At 43.7% G+C, this 14,326-nt stretch overlaps 2 protein-coding genes across 6 annotated transcripts in view; one reads left to right on the plus strand and one right to left on the minus strand.

Annotated features, from left to right (window-relative positions):
• The window catches only part of CPEB3 (cytoplasmic polyadenylation element binding protein 3), a 249,136-nt gene extending 237,019 nt beyond the window's left edge, over window positions 1–12,117 (minus strand). For both annotated transcript variants that reach the window (XM_025398016.1, XM_025398015.1), the window contains exon 1: window positions 11,926–12,117. The gene's annotated coding sequence lies outside the window, so the exon portion shown is untranslated. The remainder of the gene's footprint in view (window positions 1–11,925) is intronic.
• The window catches only part of MARCH5 (membrane associated ring-CH-type finger 5), a 59,636-nt gene continuing 56,769 nt past the window's right edge, over window positions 11,460–14,326 (plus strand). For 2 of the 4 annotated variants that reach the window (XR_003121279.1, XR_003121280.1), the window contains exon 1: window positions 11,460–12,530. Coding sequence is in view for 2 of the 4 variants with exons in the window: in XM_025398018.1 (XP_025253803.1) it covers window positions 12,496–12,530 (35 nt within the window). In the remaining 2 variants the exon portion in view is untranslated. The remainder of the gene's footprint in view (window positions 12,531–14,326) is intronic. The other 2 variants (XM_025398018.1, XM_025398019.1) reach the window with 2 other exon arrangements.

The raw sequence follows: 14,326 nt of genomic DNA on the forward strand, positions 1-14,326 counted from the left end.
CAGTTGATGGACATTTGGGTTGTTTCCACTTTTGGCTATTATGAATAATGATGCCTTTTTTTTTTTTTTTTTTTGAGATGGAGTTTCGCTCTTGTTGCCCAGGTTGGAGTGCAATGGCACGATCTCAGCTCACTGCAACCTCCGCCTCCCAGTTTCAAGCTATTCTCCTGCCTCAGCCTCCGAAGTAGCTGGGATTACAGGCACCTGCCAACGCTCCCAGCTAATTTTTGTATTTTTAGTAGAGATAGGGTTTTGCCATGTTGGCCAGGCTGGTCTTGAACTCCTGACCTCAGGTGATCCACCCGCCTTGGCCTTCCAAAGTGCTGGGATTACAAGCGTGAGCCACCATACCTGGCCCATAATGCTGCTATTAACATTCATGTAATTTCTTTGGTTTTCTTGTAAAATAACAAGAAAAAGTAAAAACATTCATGTACAAGTGTTTGTGTAGGTATATGTTTTCATTTCTCTGGTATATACCTGTGAATAGAATTGCTGGGCTATATGGTAACTCTATGTTTAACATTTTGAGAAAAAGCCAGACTGTTTTCCAAAGCAGCTGTACCATTTTAACCTCCCACTAATAGTATATGAGGGTTCCAATTTCTTTACATTCTTGCCAATTCTTGTTATTAGCCATCCTATGATGGCTAGTCATCCTAGTGAGAGTGAAGTGGTATCTCATTTTGGTTCTGATTTACATTTCTCTGATTAATGATGGTGACCATCTTTTCACATGCTTATTGGCCATTTATATACCTTCTTTGGAGAAATACTTATTCGGATCCTTTAATTATTTTACATTATTGAGTTGAAGAGATTTTTTATACATTCCCTTTCAGATATGATTTTCAAACATTTGTTCCCATTCTATATCTTTTCACTTTCTTAATATTATCCTTTCCAGCAAAAAATGTTTTGAGTAAGTCCAATTTATCTATTTTTTCTTTTGTTGCTTATGCTTTTGTTATTAATCTAATAAAACACAGTCTAATCCCAGGTCATGTAGATTTATGCCTGTGTTTACTTCTAAGAGTTATATAGTGTGAGATCTTACATTTTGGTCTTTCATCCATTTTGAATTAATTTTTGCTTCTGATGTGGGTAGGGATGCAACATCATTCTTTCACAAGAGGATATCTAGCTGTGCCAGCTTAATTTGTTAGAAATACTACTCTTTCCTCCATTAGATTGTTTTGGCATCCTTGTCAAAAATCTATTGACTATAAAAGTAAGGGCTTATTTCTGGACTCTTCATCCTGTTTCACTGATCTAAATTCTATTCTTATGCCACCACCACACAGTCTTGATTATTGTAGCTTAATAGGAAGTTTTAAAATCAGGACATGTGAGTCCTCAAATTTTGTTCTTCTCTTTCAAAATCCTTTTGGTGGTTGGGCGCAGTGGCTCACGCCCATAATCCCAACACATTGGGAGATCAAGGTGGGTGGATCATTTGAGGTCAGGAGTTCGAGACCAGCATGGCCAACATGGTGAAACCCCACCTCTACTAAAAATACAAAAATCAGCTGGGCATGGTGGCAAGTGCCTGTAGTCCCAGCTACTCAGGAGGCTGAGGCAGGAGAATCACTTGAAAGCGGGACGTGAAGGTTGCAGTGAGTTAAGATGGCGCCACTGTACTCCAGCCTGGCGGACAGAGCAAGACTCTGCCTTAAAAAACGGAAAGGCCGGGCGCAGGGGCTCACGCTTGTAATCTCAGCACTTTGGGAGGCCAAGGCGGGTGGATCACGAGGTCAGGAGTTTAAGACCAGCCTTGCCAAGATGGTGAAACTCCATCTCTACTAAAAATACAAAAAAATTAGCTGGGCATGGTGGTGGGCGCCTGTGATCTCAGCTACTCCGGAAGCTGAGGCAGAGAATTACCTGAACCCAGGAAGTGGAGGTTGCAGTGAGCCGAGATCGTGCCACTGCACTCCAGCCTGGGCAACAGAGCGAGGCTCCATCTCAAAAAAAAAAAAAAAAAAAAAAAAGAAAGATTATTTTAGCTATTCTGGACCACCTGAATTTCCATACAAATTATAGGATTAGATTGTCATTTTCTATAAAGAAGTCAGATGGAATTTTGATAGGGACTGCACTGAATCTGTAGATCAGTTTGAGGAGTACTGCCATCTTAAAAACAGTAAATCTTCCAACGAACATGAGATTCTTTCTAATTATATCTTTAATTTCTTACAACAGTATTTTTTACTTTTCAGATGTTATACACTTCTTGTGTTAAATTTATTCCTAAACATTTTATTCTTTGTAATGCCTTTATAAATCAAACTGTTTTCCATTCATATCTGGATTGTTCATTGCTAATTTATATAAACACAATACATTTTTGCACATTGAGCTTATATCCTACAACTTTGCTGAATTCATTTATTGGTTCTAACAGGTGTTTTCACTTTTTTTGATTCTTGGAATTTTCTAAACACAAGATCATTTCATCCACAAACAGAGACAGTTTTACTTCTTCCTTTCCAATGTGGATGCCTTTTATTTCTTTTACTTGACTAATTGACCTGGCTAGAACCTCCACTACAATGTTGAATACAGGTTGTAAGAGGACATATTCTTGCCTTGTTCCTGATCATAGGGGGAAAGCACTCAATCTTTCACCATCAGGCATGATGTTGGCTATGGATTTTTTTGTAGATGCACTTTATCAAATTGAGGAAGTTCCCTTCTATTCCTGAGTGGTCTTTTTCTCTTCCTCTTACAAGCAAGCTGCAATTGGAAATAACAGATCAGTGAACACCCTGGCTTTTGCTTCAGGGCCCAAAATGTTTAATACTTGCTTTCTGACACATTCCCAAAATGTTGCTTGATTTTTCTTATTTTTCAGTAAATTATATTCCTATTTGTTTGAGTTCTAGGTAACACACAATGGCTGCAGTCTGTGTTTTTCCAAAGCTCTATCATCCCCCTTTGATAATCCACTTTCATTTTTCCTTCACAGTACTCCAGCGTATGTCTATTTATAGCACTTCATACTTTACATTCATTGCCATCTTTATTCCTTGCAACAGAAGATCTGCCATTGTGAGCAGGGACCACTACTAATTTCTGTAAAGGCTTGAGATCAACAGAGGTTTGGGATAATAGCAAACTTTTAAAGTCAAGTTTTAGGAGCAACAGCTATAAATCAATTTAGGGTAAAGAACCTCACCAGGAGGGGAAAAAAAATAAAGAGCAAAAAAACAGGCAAAGGTACCAATAAAAATAAAACCTAGGGAGGTCAAGATGGGTGGATTGCTTGATTGCTTGAACCCAGGAGTTTGAGACCAACCTGTACAACATGGCAAAACCCTGTCTCTACTAAAAATACAAAAATTAGCCAGGTGTGGTGGCACGTGCCTGTAATCCCAGCTAACTGGGGAGGTTGAGGCATGAGAGTCACTTGAACCTGGGAGACAGAGGCTGCAATAAGCCAAGATTGCACCATTGCACTCCAGCCTGGGTGACAAAGCAAGACTCCATCAGAAAGAAAGAAAGAAGGAAGGAAAGGAAGGAAAGAAAGGAAAGAAAAGAGGGACAGAGGGAAAGAGAGAGAGAGAGAAAGAAAGGAAGGGAGGGAGGGAGGGAGGGAGAAAAAAGAAAAGAAAGAAAGAAAGAAAGGAAAGAGAAAGAAAGGAAAGAAAGAAAGAGAAAGAAAGAAAAGAAAAGAAAGAAAGAAAGAAAGAAAGAAAGAAAGAAAGAAAGAAAGAAAATACTGTAGACATTAAACCAGTAAAACATATGCTAGGAACCGAAGTCTCCTCTTAATGTCCTTTAGAGAGTAACAGGGACATTATCCACTTCAACTACTTAACCTATATAAGGATAATCAAAAACTAATAGCCATGTGAAAGCAAACTTCTGAAAATGCTTACAGACCACGGTCAAGTTACTCAGACCTAGCCAAGGCCTAACTTATTTCTGTTTCCAACCCACCATACATACCACTCCAAGATTAATCCCCTAAATCAGCCAGCACAGTGGTTCATGCCTATAATACCAGAACTTTGGGAGGCCGAGGTGGGTAGATCACTTCAGCTGAGGAATTCGAGGCCAGTTTGAGCAACATGGGGAAACCCTGCCTTTACAAAAAATACAAAAAATTATCTGGGTATGGCGGCGTGTGCCTGTAATCCTAGCTACCCAGGAGGCTGAGGTGGGAGGATCACCTGAGCCCGGTGGGCAAGGCCACAGTGGGCTGTGATTTCACCACTGCACTCCAGCCTGGGCGACAGTGAGACTGTCTCAAAAAAAAAAAAAAAAAATTCCCCTAAATCACTCTCACCTTTACTGAAGAACTCTGAAGAAATGTCAGTAATAATTATTAAGAGCCCTTAACCACATGTCTGGCCTTATACCGAACAATTTAAATGAATTTTCTCATTTACTCCTCCCAGGAATTCAAAAAGGGAGGTTCTATAACTCTCCCCACTTCCGCTGGAGATGAGGAATCTGACTAAAAGAGATTCTGTAACCTGCCCAAATCAAATCGCCAAGCTTCTGAGTATCAATGTTAAGACTCAAACCTACATTATCTTTGCAGAGATTCTCTAACATTAATAATCACTTACAGAACTTGTTAAAAAGACAGCTAATTAGGCACCACTGCAGGGCATACAGATCAAAATTTCCAGGGCAGTTTTCTGACTCATAGCAGGTTTAGGAACCACTACAAGTTAACTTCCCAGTTCCTACAGAATGGGGTCTGTTTCTTTTTTCTTTTTTTTTTTTTGTTGAGACAAGGTCTCACTCTGTGGCCCAGGCTGGTGTGCAGTGGCACGATCTCAGCTCACTGCAACCTCCGCCTCCCTGGTTCAAGCAATTCTCCTGCCTCAGCCTCCCGAGTAGCTGGGATTACAGATGCTCGCCACCACACCTAGCTATTTTTTTGTATTTTTAGTGGAGATGGGGTTTCACCATGTTGGCCAGGCTGGTCGCAAACTCCTGACCTCAGGTGATCCACCTGCCTCAGCCTCCCAAACTGCTGGGATTACAGGTGTGAGCCACTGTGCCTGGCTCAGAATGGGGTCTCTTTTTTTTTTTTTTCCTGAGACAAGAGTCTCACTCTGTCGCCAGGCTGGAGTGCAGTGGTGCAATCTTGGCTCACTGCAACCTCCGCCTCCCAGGTTCAGGCCTCTCCTGCCTTAGCCTCTTGAGTAGCTGGGACTACAGGCGCCCACCACCACACCCAGCTAGTTTTTGTATTTTTAGTAGAGATGGAGTTTCACCATTTTGGCCAGGATGGTCTCCATCTCTTGACCTCGTGATCAGACCAACTCAGCCTCCCAAAATGCTGGGACTACACACATAAGCCGTCACGCCAGGCCAGAATGGGATCTATTTCCTATGCCTAAACCCTCCCACAAGCAGCTTCCTCCTCTCCTAGGATAGGGCAAAATTCCTTAAACTGGCATACAAAGCTCTGTGCTTCATAGCCGGTCACTCGGTGATATTTTTGGTTTTCTCTTGCCTCAAGATCTCCTTTTTGTTTCAGTTCTTCTATTCATCATTTCCTTCACAAGGCATTTGCACACGCTGTTCTTTGGCCTGGAATGTTCTTCCCTCTTCCCTTTATCTAGTTAATGCTGTTTTTCTTGGGGTCTCAGTATAACAGACACTTCCTCAGAGAAACTTTCCATGGCCTCCTGGTCTAAGTCAAATCCTAGTTATAATCACTCATAACACTATGTACCACATTTGCAATTTGATACATTTATTTATGTGATAATCCCTCTCATGATAAACTATAAACCCCACAAACAAGGTAAAAACTGTGCTTGTTTTTGCTCATCATTGTATCTTTAGTCCCTAGCTTAGTGCCTGCCACATACAATCAATATTTGTTAAATGAATTAATAGATTCAAGGTTTTTTTAACTATTCTTCCGATTTAACCAGTTGTCTTCATCCATTTTATGCTATTATAACAGAATACCTGAGAATAGGTAATTTATAAAGAAAAGACATTTACTTGGTTCACAGATCTGGAGGCTGGGAAGTCCAAGATCAAGGGGCAGAAACTGGTGAAAGCCTTCCTGCTGCACCATAATGCGGCAGAAGGAATCACATGGTGAAAGTGCGACACAGAGAGCAAGAGAAGACCAAACTCACTTTTACAACAAACCTGCTCTCAAGATAATGAACTCTTTCCCTTGATAACTATATTAATCCATTCATGAGGGCAGAGCCCTCACAACCTCATCACCTCTTAAAAATCCCATCTCTCAAGACTGCTGCATTAGAGTTTAAGTTTCTTTCTTTTTCTTTTCTTTTTTTTCTTTTTTTTTTTTTTTGAGACACAGTCTCACTTGGTTGCCCAGGTTGGAGTGTAGTGGCGCGATCCCAGCTCACTGCAACCTCCAACTTCCGGGTTCAAGTGATTCTCCTGCCTCAGCCTCCCGAGTAGATGGGATTATGGGCACACGCCACCATGCCTGGCTAATGTTTGTATTTTTAGTAGAGATGGGGTTTCACCATGTTGGCCAGGCTGGTCTCCAATTCCTGACCTCAAGTGATCCGCCTGCTTCGGCCTCCCAAAGTGCTGGGATTACAGGTGTGAGCCGCCGTGCTCAGCCAAAATTTAAGTTTCTAGCATATGAACATTGAGGGACACATTCAAACCACAGCACCAGCGCTTTGTATTTTCCACTTACATAACAGAGATCTATAGTTCAAGTTATAAAGGATGACTTCTTTCTTTACATCCTTTCATCCTCACCCAGACCCAAGATCCTTCTTTACCTCTTCACCCACATAATTACTCCTCTTGCTACAAAGTAGAGCCTAAATGGGTTTTACAAAGCTCTCTTTAACGCACCAGTCCACAACAGTTTCCAGTGGAACTTCTACATCACTCTAAATTTCTATGCCGTTTATTTGACATTTCCTCAAATGCTATCATGCCATGTTATCATTATACAGTATTTCATTATTACATCCTGTTTTATTTGCTTTTTTCTTTTTTTTGAGAAGCAGTCTTGCTCTGTCCCCAGGCTGGAGTGCTCTGTCCCAGGCTGGTGTGCAGTGGTGCGATCTCAGCTCATTGCAAGCTCTGCCTCACAGATTCATGTCATTCTCCAGCCTCAGCCTCCCAAGTAGCTGGGACTACAGGTGTCTGCCACCAAGTCCAGCTAATTTTTTGTATTTTTAGTAGAGACAGGGTTTCACCACGTTAGCCAGGATGGTTTCGATCTTCTGACCTCGTGATCTGCCCACCTCAGCCTCCCAAAGTGCTGGGATTAAAAGCATGAGCCACCATGCCCAGCCTGCGTTTATTTTTCTAAATGCAAACATATTTAGGTATGTAGATTGTATGCCTCTGAAGGGTAGCTATAGGCCAGGCACAGTGACTCATGCCTGTAATCCCAGCACTTTGGGAGGCCAAGGCAAGTGGATCACTTGAGGTCAGGAGTTCGAGACCAGCCTGGCCAACATGGAGAAACCTCATCTCTACTAAAAATACAAAAATTAGCTGGGCGTGGTAATGCACACCTGTGATCCCACCTATTCGGGTGGCTGAGGCATGAGAATCACTTGAACCTGGGAGTGGGAGGTTGCAGTGAGCTGAGATGACACCACTGCACTCCAGCCTGGGCAGCAGAGCAAGACTCTATATACAAAAAAAAAAAAAACAGTAGGTATAGTTGTATAGTTTAATTTGCTACTAGCGTACCTATGCATATATTTTCTGGAAACACCTGCTGAAGGAATTAATGAAAAAAAAAAAAACTTTCTGTAGCTTGGAATGAGGACTCAGCCTGCAGCTTATCACCAAATTTGGCAATTGACAGCTCTCCTTAGAGGGCACCTAAAAATATTATACCATTTCTGTAAGGAATACTCCAGGCCCCATTTTGGTAGACAGTTCAAAACAAGTGTGATGGAAGAACATTAGAGTGATATATTATTTTAAATTTTCTGACATATTTACAGCAGTTCATAGTTATCTCTAAATCCATTACAGAATTATTAAAATAGTGGTGTGTGCCTATAATCCCAACTCTTTAGAACTTTACATTGCCAAGTTCTGTTCTTGTCCTGTGAACTCAGGAGAATCTTTAAATATTTTCTGTAGGTTAATTTCTATTTCAAAATATATCTCTGAGGAAAAAGATGTTTTTGGCTATAGTCATGCTGGTTACTCTCTCGGCTGAATATCATTTATCATAGACTTTTGTGTGAGACGGAGTCTCACTCTGTTGCCAGGCTGGAGTGCAGTGGCATGATCTCGGCTCACTGCAACCTCGGCCTCCCGGGTTCAAGCGATTCTCCTACCTCAGCCTCCTGAGTAGCTGGGACTACAGGTATGCGCCACTATCATAGATTTTCAACCCTATGTATAAATGCAGGAGTGCATTTCAATGTGGTTTTGGTCAGACTAACGTCTAAATAATTGAGACATTTTTTCCGTCAAAATCATAGAATATATTGTAATTCCAATTATTCTAAGTCTTACTGGAAAACCTAAGAGCCACAAAAAACAAAGTTGACAAACAATATTGAAATTCAGACAATATGTGTCACCCATTTCAAATGTTAGTATTTCCTGAGTTTTATGAATCACTATTTTTGCCCATACTACTAAGAAGCAAAGTTTGATAATAAAGAACTATCAGTTATCTGTTTATATGTTTCTTTTTAGATACCTTTATGAACATTTTATGTGGAGCTAATTACTCTTTTAAAAGCTTTATTGAGATGTAATTTACATAACATTAAAATTCACCCATTTTAAGTGTACAATGGGTTTTTTGAGTATATTTACAGAGCTTTGCCACTATTACCATAATCTAATTTAATCTTATTTGTGATATAATTCACAAAATTATATAACCAGAACCACTATCTAATTCTAGAACATTTTCATCCCTCTAATAAGGAAACTCATACTCATTAGCAGTCACTCCCCATTTTTCCCCAACCCCTTCAGCCCTATGCAATTACTAACCTACTTTCCGTCTCTATGGAGTTGCCTGTTCTTGACATTTCATGCAAATAGAATCATACAATATGTGGTCTTTGTGATCGGCTCCTCTCACTTGGCATAATGTTTTCAAGGTTCTTTCATGTTATAGCATGTATCATAACTTTATTCCTTGTTTTCTCCTAATAATATTCTATTGTATGATATACCACATGTGGTTTATCCATTCATCAATTGGTGGATATTTGGGTTTCCACTTCTTGGCTATCAAGAATAATGCTGTAGGCCAGGGGCTGTGGCTCACACCTGTAATCCTAGCACTTTGGGAGGCCGAGGTGGGAGGATTGTTTGCGCTCATGAGTTCAAGACTAGCCTGGGCAACATGGCAAAACACCATCTCTACAAAAAAAAAATTTTTTTAAGCCAGACATGGTGGCACGCCCCTGTAGTCCTAGCTACTTGGGGGGCTTAAGCAGGGGGATTGCTTGAACTCAAGGCTGAGGATGTAGTGAGCTGGCACCACTGCACTCCAGCCTGGATGACAAAGTGAGACCCTGTCAAAAAAAAACAAAACAAAACAGAATAACGCCGCTATAAACATTCACAAACAAGATTTTGTGTAGATATATGTTTTCATTTCTCTTAAAAATACCTAGAAGTGGAATTACTGGGTCACATGCTAATCACTCTTTAGACCAGTAACAGGATATTTTTTTTTACTTTAAAAGGTTTTTGACACAGCCAGGAAGCTGACTTTTCATAAAAATGCAAACATAAAATCCATTTGTTGGTATAATAAGGTCAATTTGCACACGTCTTTGCTATCAACAAAATGTATCATATTTTCCAATTTCAGTTGAAATGGATTTTCTAACATTGGGTAAGATCTTAGAGTCTCGGAGTTTGTACTTGTGTACTTATCCATATGCTGGGATAAAATTCTGTTTTTAAGCAGAAAGTATGTATTCAACTCCTATGGCTGACAACTGCTTAAGAAATAAGTACACGATAAGGTTAGACTGACACAGCACAAGGAGCAAAAAATAATAATTTAAAATGTTAAGACACTGGGCTGGGCATGGTGGCTCACATCTATGATCCCAGCCCAATGGGAGGCTGAGGCAGGCAGATCACCTGAGATCAGGAGTTCAATATCAGCCTGGTCAACATGGTAAAATCCCGTCTCTGCCAAAAATACAAAAGTTAGCCGGGCACGGTGATACAAGCCTGTATTCCCAGCTACTCCAGAGGCTGGGGCACGAGAATCACTTGAACCTGGAGGCGGAGATTGCAGTGAGCCAAGATGGTGCCACTGCACTCCAGCCTGAGCAACACAGCGAGACTCCGTCTCAAAAAAAATAAAACAGGCTGGGCACGGTGGCTCACGCCTATAATCCCAGCACTTTGGGAGGCCGAGACGGGCTGATCACCTGAAGTCAGGAGTTCGAGACCAGCCTGGACAATATATAGTGAAACCCTGTCTCTACTAAAAAATACAAAAATTTTTTATTACAGGTGGTGGCACACACCTGTAGTCCCAGCTACTTGGGAAGCTGAGGCAGAAGGATCCCTTGAACCCAGGAGGCGGAGCTTGCAGTGAGCCAAGATAGCACCACTGCTCTCCAGCCTGGGCAACAGAGCAAGACTCTCAAAATAAATTAATTAAATAAAATATTAGACACTGGCCACATGCAGTGACTCACGCCTGTAATCCCAACATTTTAGGAGACTGATGCGGGTGGATCGCTTGAGCCCAGGCGTTCCAAGACCAGCCTGGGCAACAAGGCGACAAGGTGAAACCACGTCTCTACAAAAATATATATATAATATATATCATATAATATCATATGTATATATTACATAATATATTATATGTTATATATTACATTATATATTATGTAATATATATAATACAAATATATATAAAATATTAGACATCCCGATTATACTACTCATTTTCTTTCCCTAGGAGGCGTGTGTGTGTGTGTGTGTGTGTGTGTGTGTGGTGGGGGGGGGTGCTGTTTCTCAAAAGCATATTTCAAAAATTGGAGGCCAAGTAAACTTCTGGTCACATTTTTGAGGGTTTGTTTTTTCCCAGCAATAAACGCTCTAGTTCAAATATACTTCGTAAATTTTGAACAGATAATGAAAAGTTGATTGTAAAACTCTACATTTAAAAAGAGCTTTAAAAACACATTTTCGTTTTTTAAAAAATCAAACATCTTGCAGCAGAAATTAGACACAATCAAGGGAAAACTACCAGCGTCCTACCAGTCACAACCCTAGAGAAAATGCCACAGGTCGTCCAAAAAACGCATTCATTTGAGCCAACAGCTCTTTCCTCCCGCCAAAGCTATCCCTCGAACGTCAGAAGCTGACCCAAGGAGTGATTGATGATTTCTCCTTTTTGATTCCCCCTCACCCCCGCCACTCCCAATCCACCTGCTTTAAGGTGTCAACGCGACTACAAACGGTTAACAGTGACCAGCAGCAGAGAGAAACAAACATCCCTGACAACCCACAGCTGAGTAAGCAAGAGCTGTTTATTCACCAACGTGTTCCATTTGGAGACTGTCGGCGAGCCCTGGAAAGCCCAAGCACATTAAGGTTCCTGGAGAGGGAGAGAATCATCTTTCCTTCCCCCCACTCCCCAGCCCCAAACACACACTGAGAGACTCGGGTGGAAGCCGTCTGGTCCAGGCAGTCCCGACTTGCCCGCCCCCTCAAGAAAAACCTCACGCACCAAAGCAGCCGACCCCTTGCGGGGGTGGTGTAATTCCCCCAAAATGGGCTCTGCCGCAGGAGAGGCTGGCTGCAGCGCCGGGGGCTTCGGAAGGAGTTACTGCCACCCCCAATGCCGCCACTGCCCGCCCTGACGCCACGGCCGGGGCTGGGGACCCTGATGAGAAATGGCCCTTCAGCCCCCTCCCCTCACCTGGCTCGGTCCCACCTGAGGGCAAGAGCGGAGGCAAAAAGAAACAGGCAGGGAGGGCTGACCTTGTTGCTACTGACAGTGGAGCGGCGCATCCTGCTGCTTCCTGGAAAGCGGCCCGAAAGACATTTTTTGCCCCTGGAGGAAGGAAACGGGAGGGCGCCGGCCGGACGGCGGCGGGCGCGGAGGCGTTGGTCCGGGCAGGCTGTGCAGCCTCTAAGCGGGGACGGTCCGAGGACTACATCTCCCAGGCTGCTTTGGGCCGCCCTGCGTCGTAACCCCGGCGCGCACGGAGGCGGTGACTCTTACCTCACAAAGGTAGCTCCTCCGCCGGCAGCAACTCGGCGCCCGCGGTCCATGGACCGGAACCTCGGGCCGACGGACAGGAACCCGGGCCGCGATCGCCGCCTCCCCGCCTCAGGCTCCTCCTCCTCGTTCTCCGCCGCCTCCACCGGACGCCCGCAGGCCCCGCACCGCCGCCGCCCGGCTAGCGCAGCTGCCCCGGGAAGCTGGGTGACTGGTTCGCGGCTGCCGCCGGACTGCGGCCTACTCCGCCGTCTCTCAGTGCTATTGTCCCTGGGCCTGGCCTTGAGCGGGTCCACTGGGGAGGGCCGAGTGCGCCGGCTCCGCGGAAGATGCCGGACCAAGCCTTACAGCAGATGCTGGACAGGTACGGGCAGCTGTTGGGGGGGCACCGGGAGCCGCCGACCCTCGCTCTGGCCCTGCCCGCGCCCGCCCTCGAGGCTCTTGGTGAGCAGAACTCGGCGTGCCGGGAGGAGTTCCACGGCCAGGGGGCCGTGAGAGGGGCAGAAAGTTTGGAGTCTAGACTTGGGGGAGGACAGAACGAGCGGCCTGGGTCGTAGACTTTGGGTGAAACTTAGCTAAGGAGTGGCGTCTGGTTTCTTTGGAACCCCGTTTTGACGTGAGAGGGACTCACGTTAATCCACAAAATTAGTTTTCCTTATCCTCCTCCCCTCCCCCTTCCTCCCTCCCCAACTTGTAAAGTGTCAGCGATGTCACTGGCAAGAAGAACCGGGTTATCTTTCAGGGGAATGACCCCCTTACAATTTTAAGTCTCTGTCTGAGAACCAATGATAAACATTCTTTTAGAAAGCCTGATAGGCTGATTTCGTTCTCTCCCCTTTCCCTGAGCCCGCACCACCCTCCCCCCGCCCCATCCCGTCCCCACCTCCGAACTGTAAGGTCAGAGTATCCGCAAGGGAGCTTTAACGGTCAGACCAAAGTAGAGGTTATGGAAAACAGCCAAATGAGTCCAATGCTGAACACTTAGTGTACTTGGCGATCGTTGGGTTCATTGAAAACGTTTCAGCTCGTAGTCCAGTTGCCCATTCTTGGGGGGCCCCAGTCTGTAAAACTCTTTGTGAAGTCGGGTGCACCGCCCTCTGCTGTTGAAATTCTAGTCCGTGGGTTCTACCATGAGTTTTGGGAGACTCTAGATCCACATTTCCCCCCAGCTGAGTCTTACTTTCTGGCATAGCAAGTTGTACAAGCTAATTCATAGTGTTTGTGGTTGCTTACAATTCTCAGCAGACATCACTTGCCACCCATTTCAGCAGGTGGTACCAACTCTTTGTACTCGGTAAAATTCCAACTGTAAGGTGTTAAATGAAGGCCCTCCCTTGAGTTTATACCCAGTTAAATGCTGTTTGGGTCTGCCACACCCAGAACACAAGTGACCCAAGTGTACACATCCTTCCAGAGTGACAGACATTTTCTTGGAGCTTAGAATTTTGAGCCATCTCAGTTGATAGAAATTATGTCACTAATTTTTTTCAGTTGAGGTAACTGGTGATTCATCCAGCCCTTGTTTCAGGTCAACATTCTGACAATTGTATTGACTACCCTTTTATATATGTGTGTGGTTTATAAGCTCTTGGAAGGCAGAAACTTACTCACTATTTATCTTGAATCCCAGAACAGAGCCTGGTACTCAGTAGGTAATCAGTAAGTATTTGCTGTATGAACTGACGCACAAAGTTATTTGTCAGTTTCCCCAGTTGTCTAGGGATCTGATAATTTACCAGGTTTTCCTTTCATTGTAAATTGGCAAATTAAAATATGCCCAGAGGAGACCACCTGCCACTGCCAGTTCTGTTCTGTTGAAACCCTGTTTTGATGCAGGGTATTTTGTAATTAATTTTTTCCTCTGAGGGCCTCCTTTCATTTTTACATAGTGACTTTTTTTCTTCTTTTTTTGAGACAGGGTCTCTGTTGCCCAGACTGGAATGCAGTGGCAGTGGCAGTGGTCTGATCTCAGCTCACTGCAACCCCTGCCTCCCGGGCTCAGGTTATCCTCCTACCTCAGCCTCCCTAGTAGCTGGGACCACAGCACATACCACCATACCCAGCTAATTTTTTGTATTTTTATAGAGCTGGAGTTTTGCCATGTAGCCCCTGCTGGTCTCAAACTCCTGGGCTCAAGTGATCCAAGTGATCCTCCCGCCT

Source organism: Theropithecus gelada, chromosome 9 (genome assembly GCF_003255815.1).
Source record: "Theropithecus gelada isolate Dixy chromosome 9, Tgel_1.0, whole genome shotgun sequence".
NCBI classification, from domain to species: domain Eukaryota; kingdom Metazoa; phylum Chordata; class Mammalia; order Primates; family Cercopithecidae; genus Theropithecus; species Theropithecus gelada.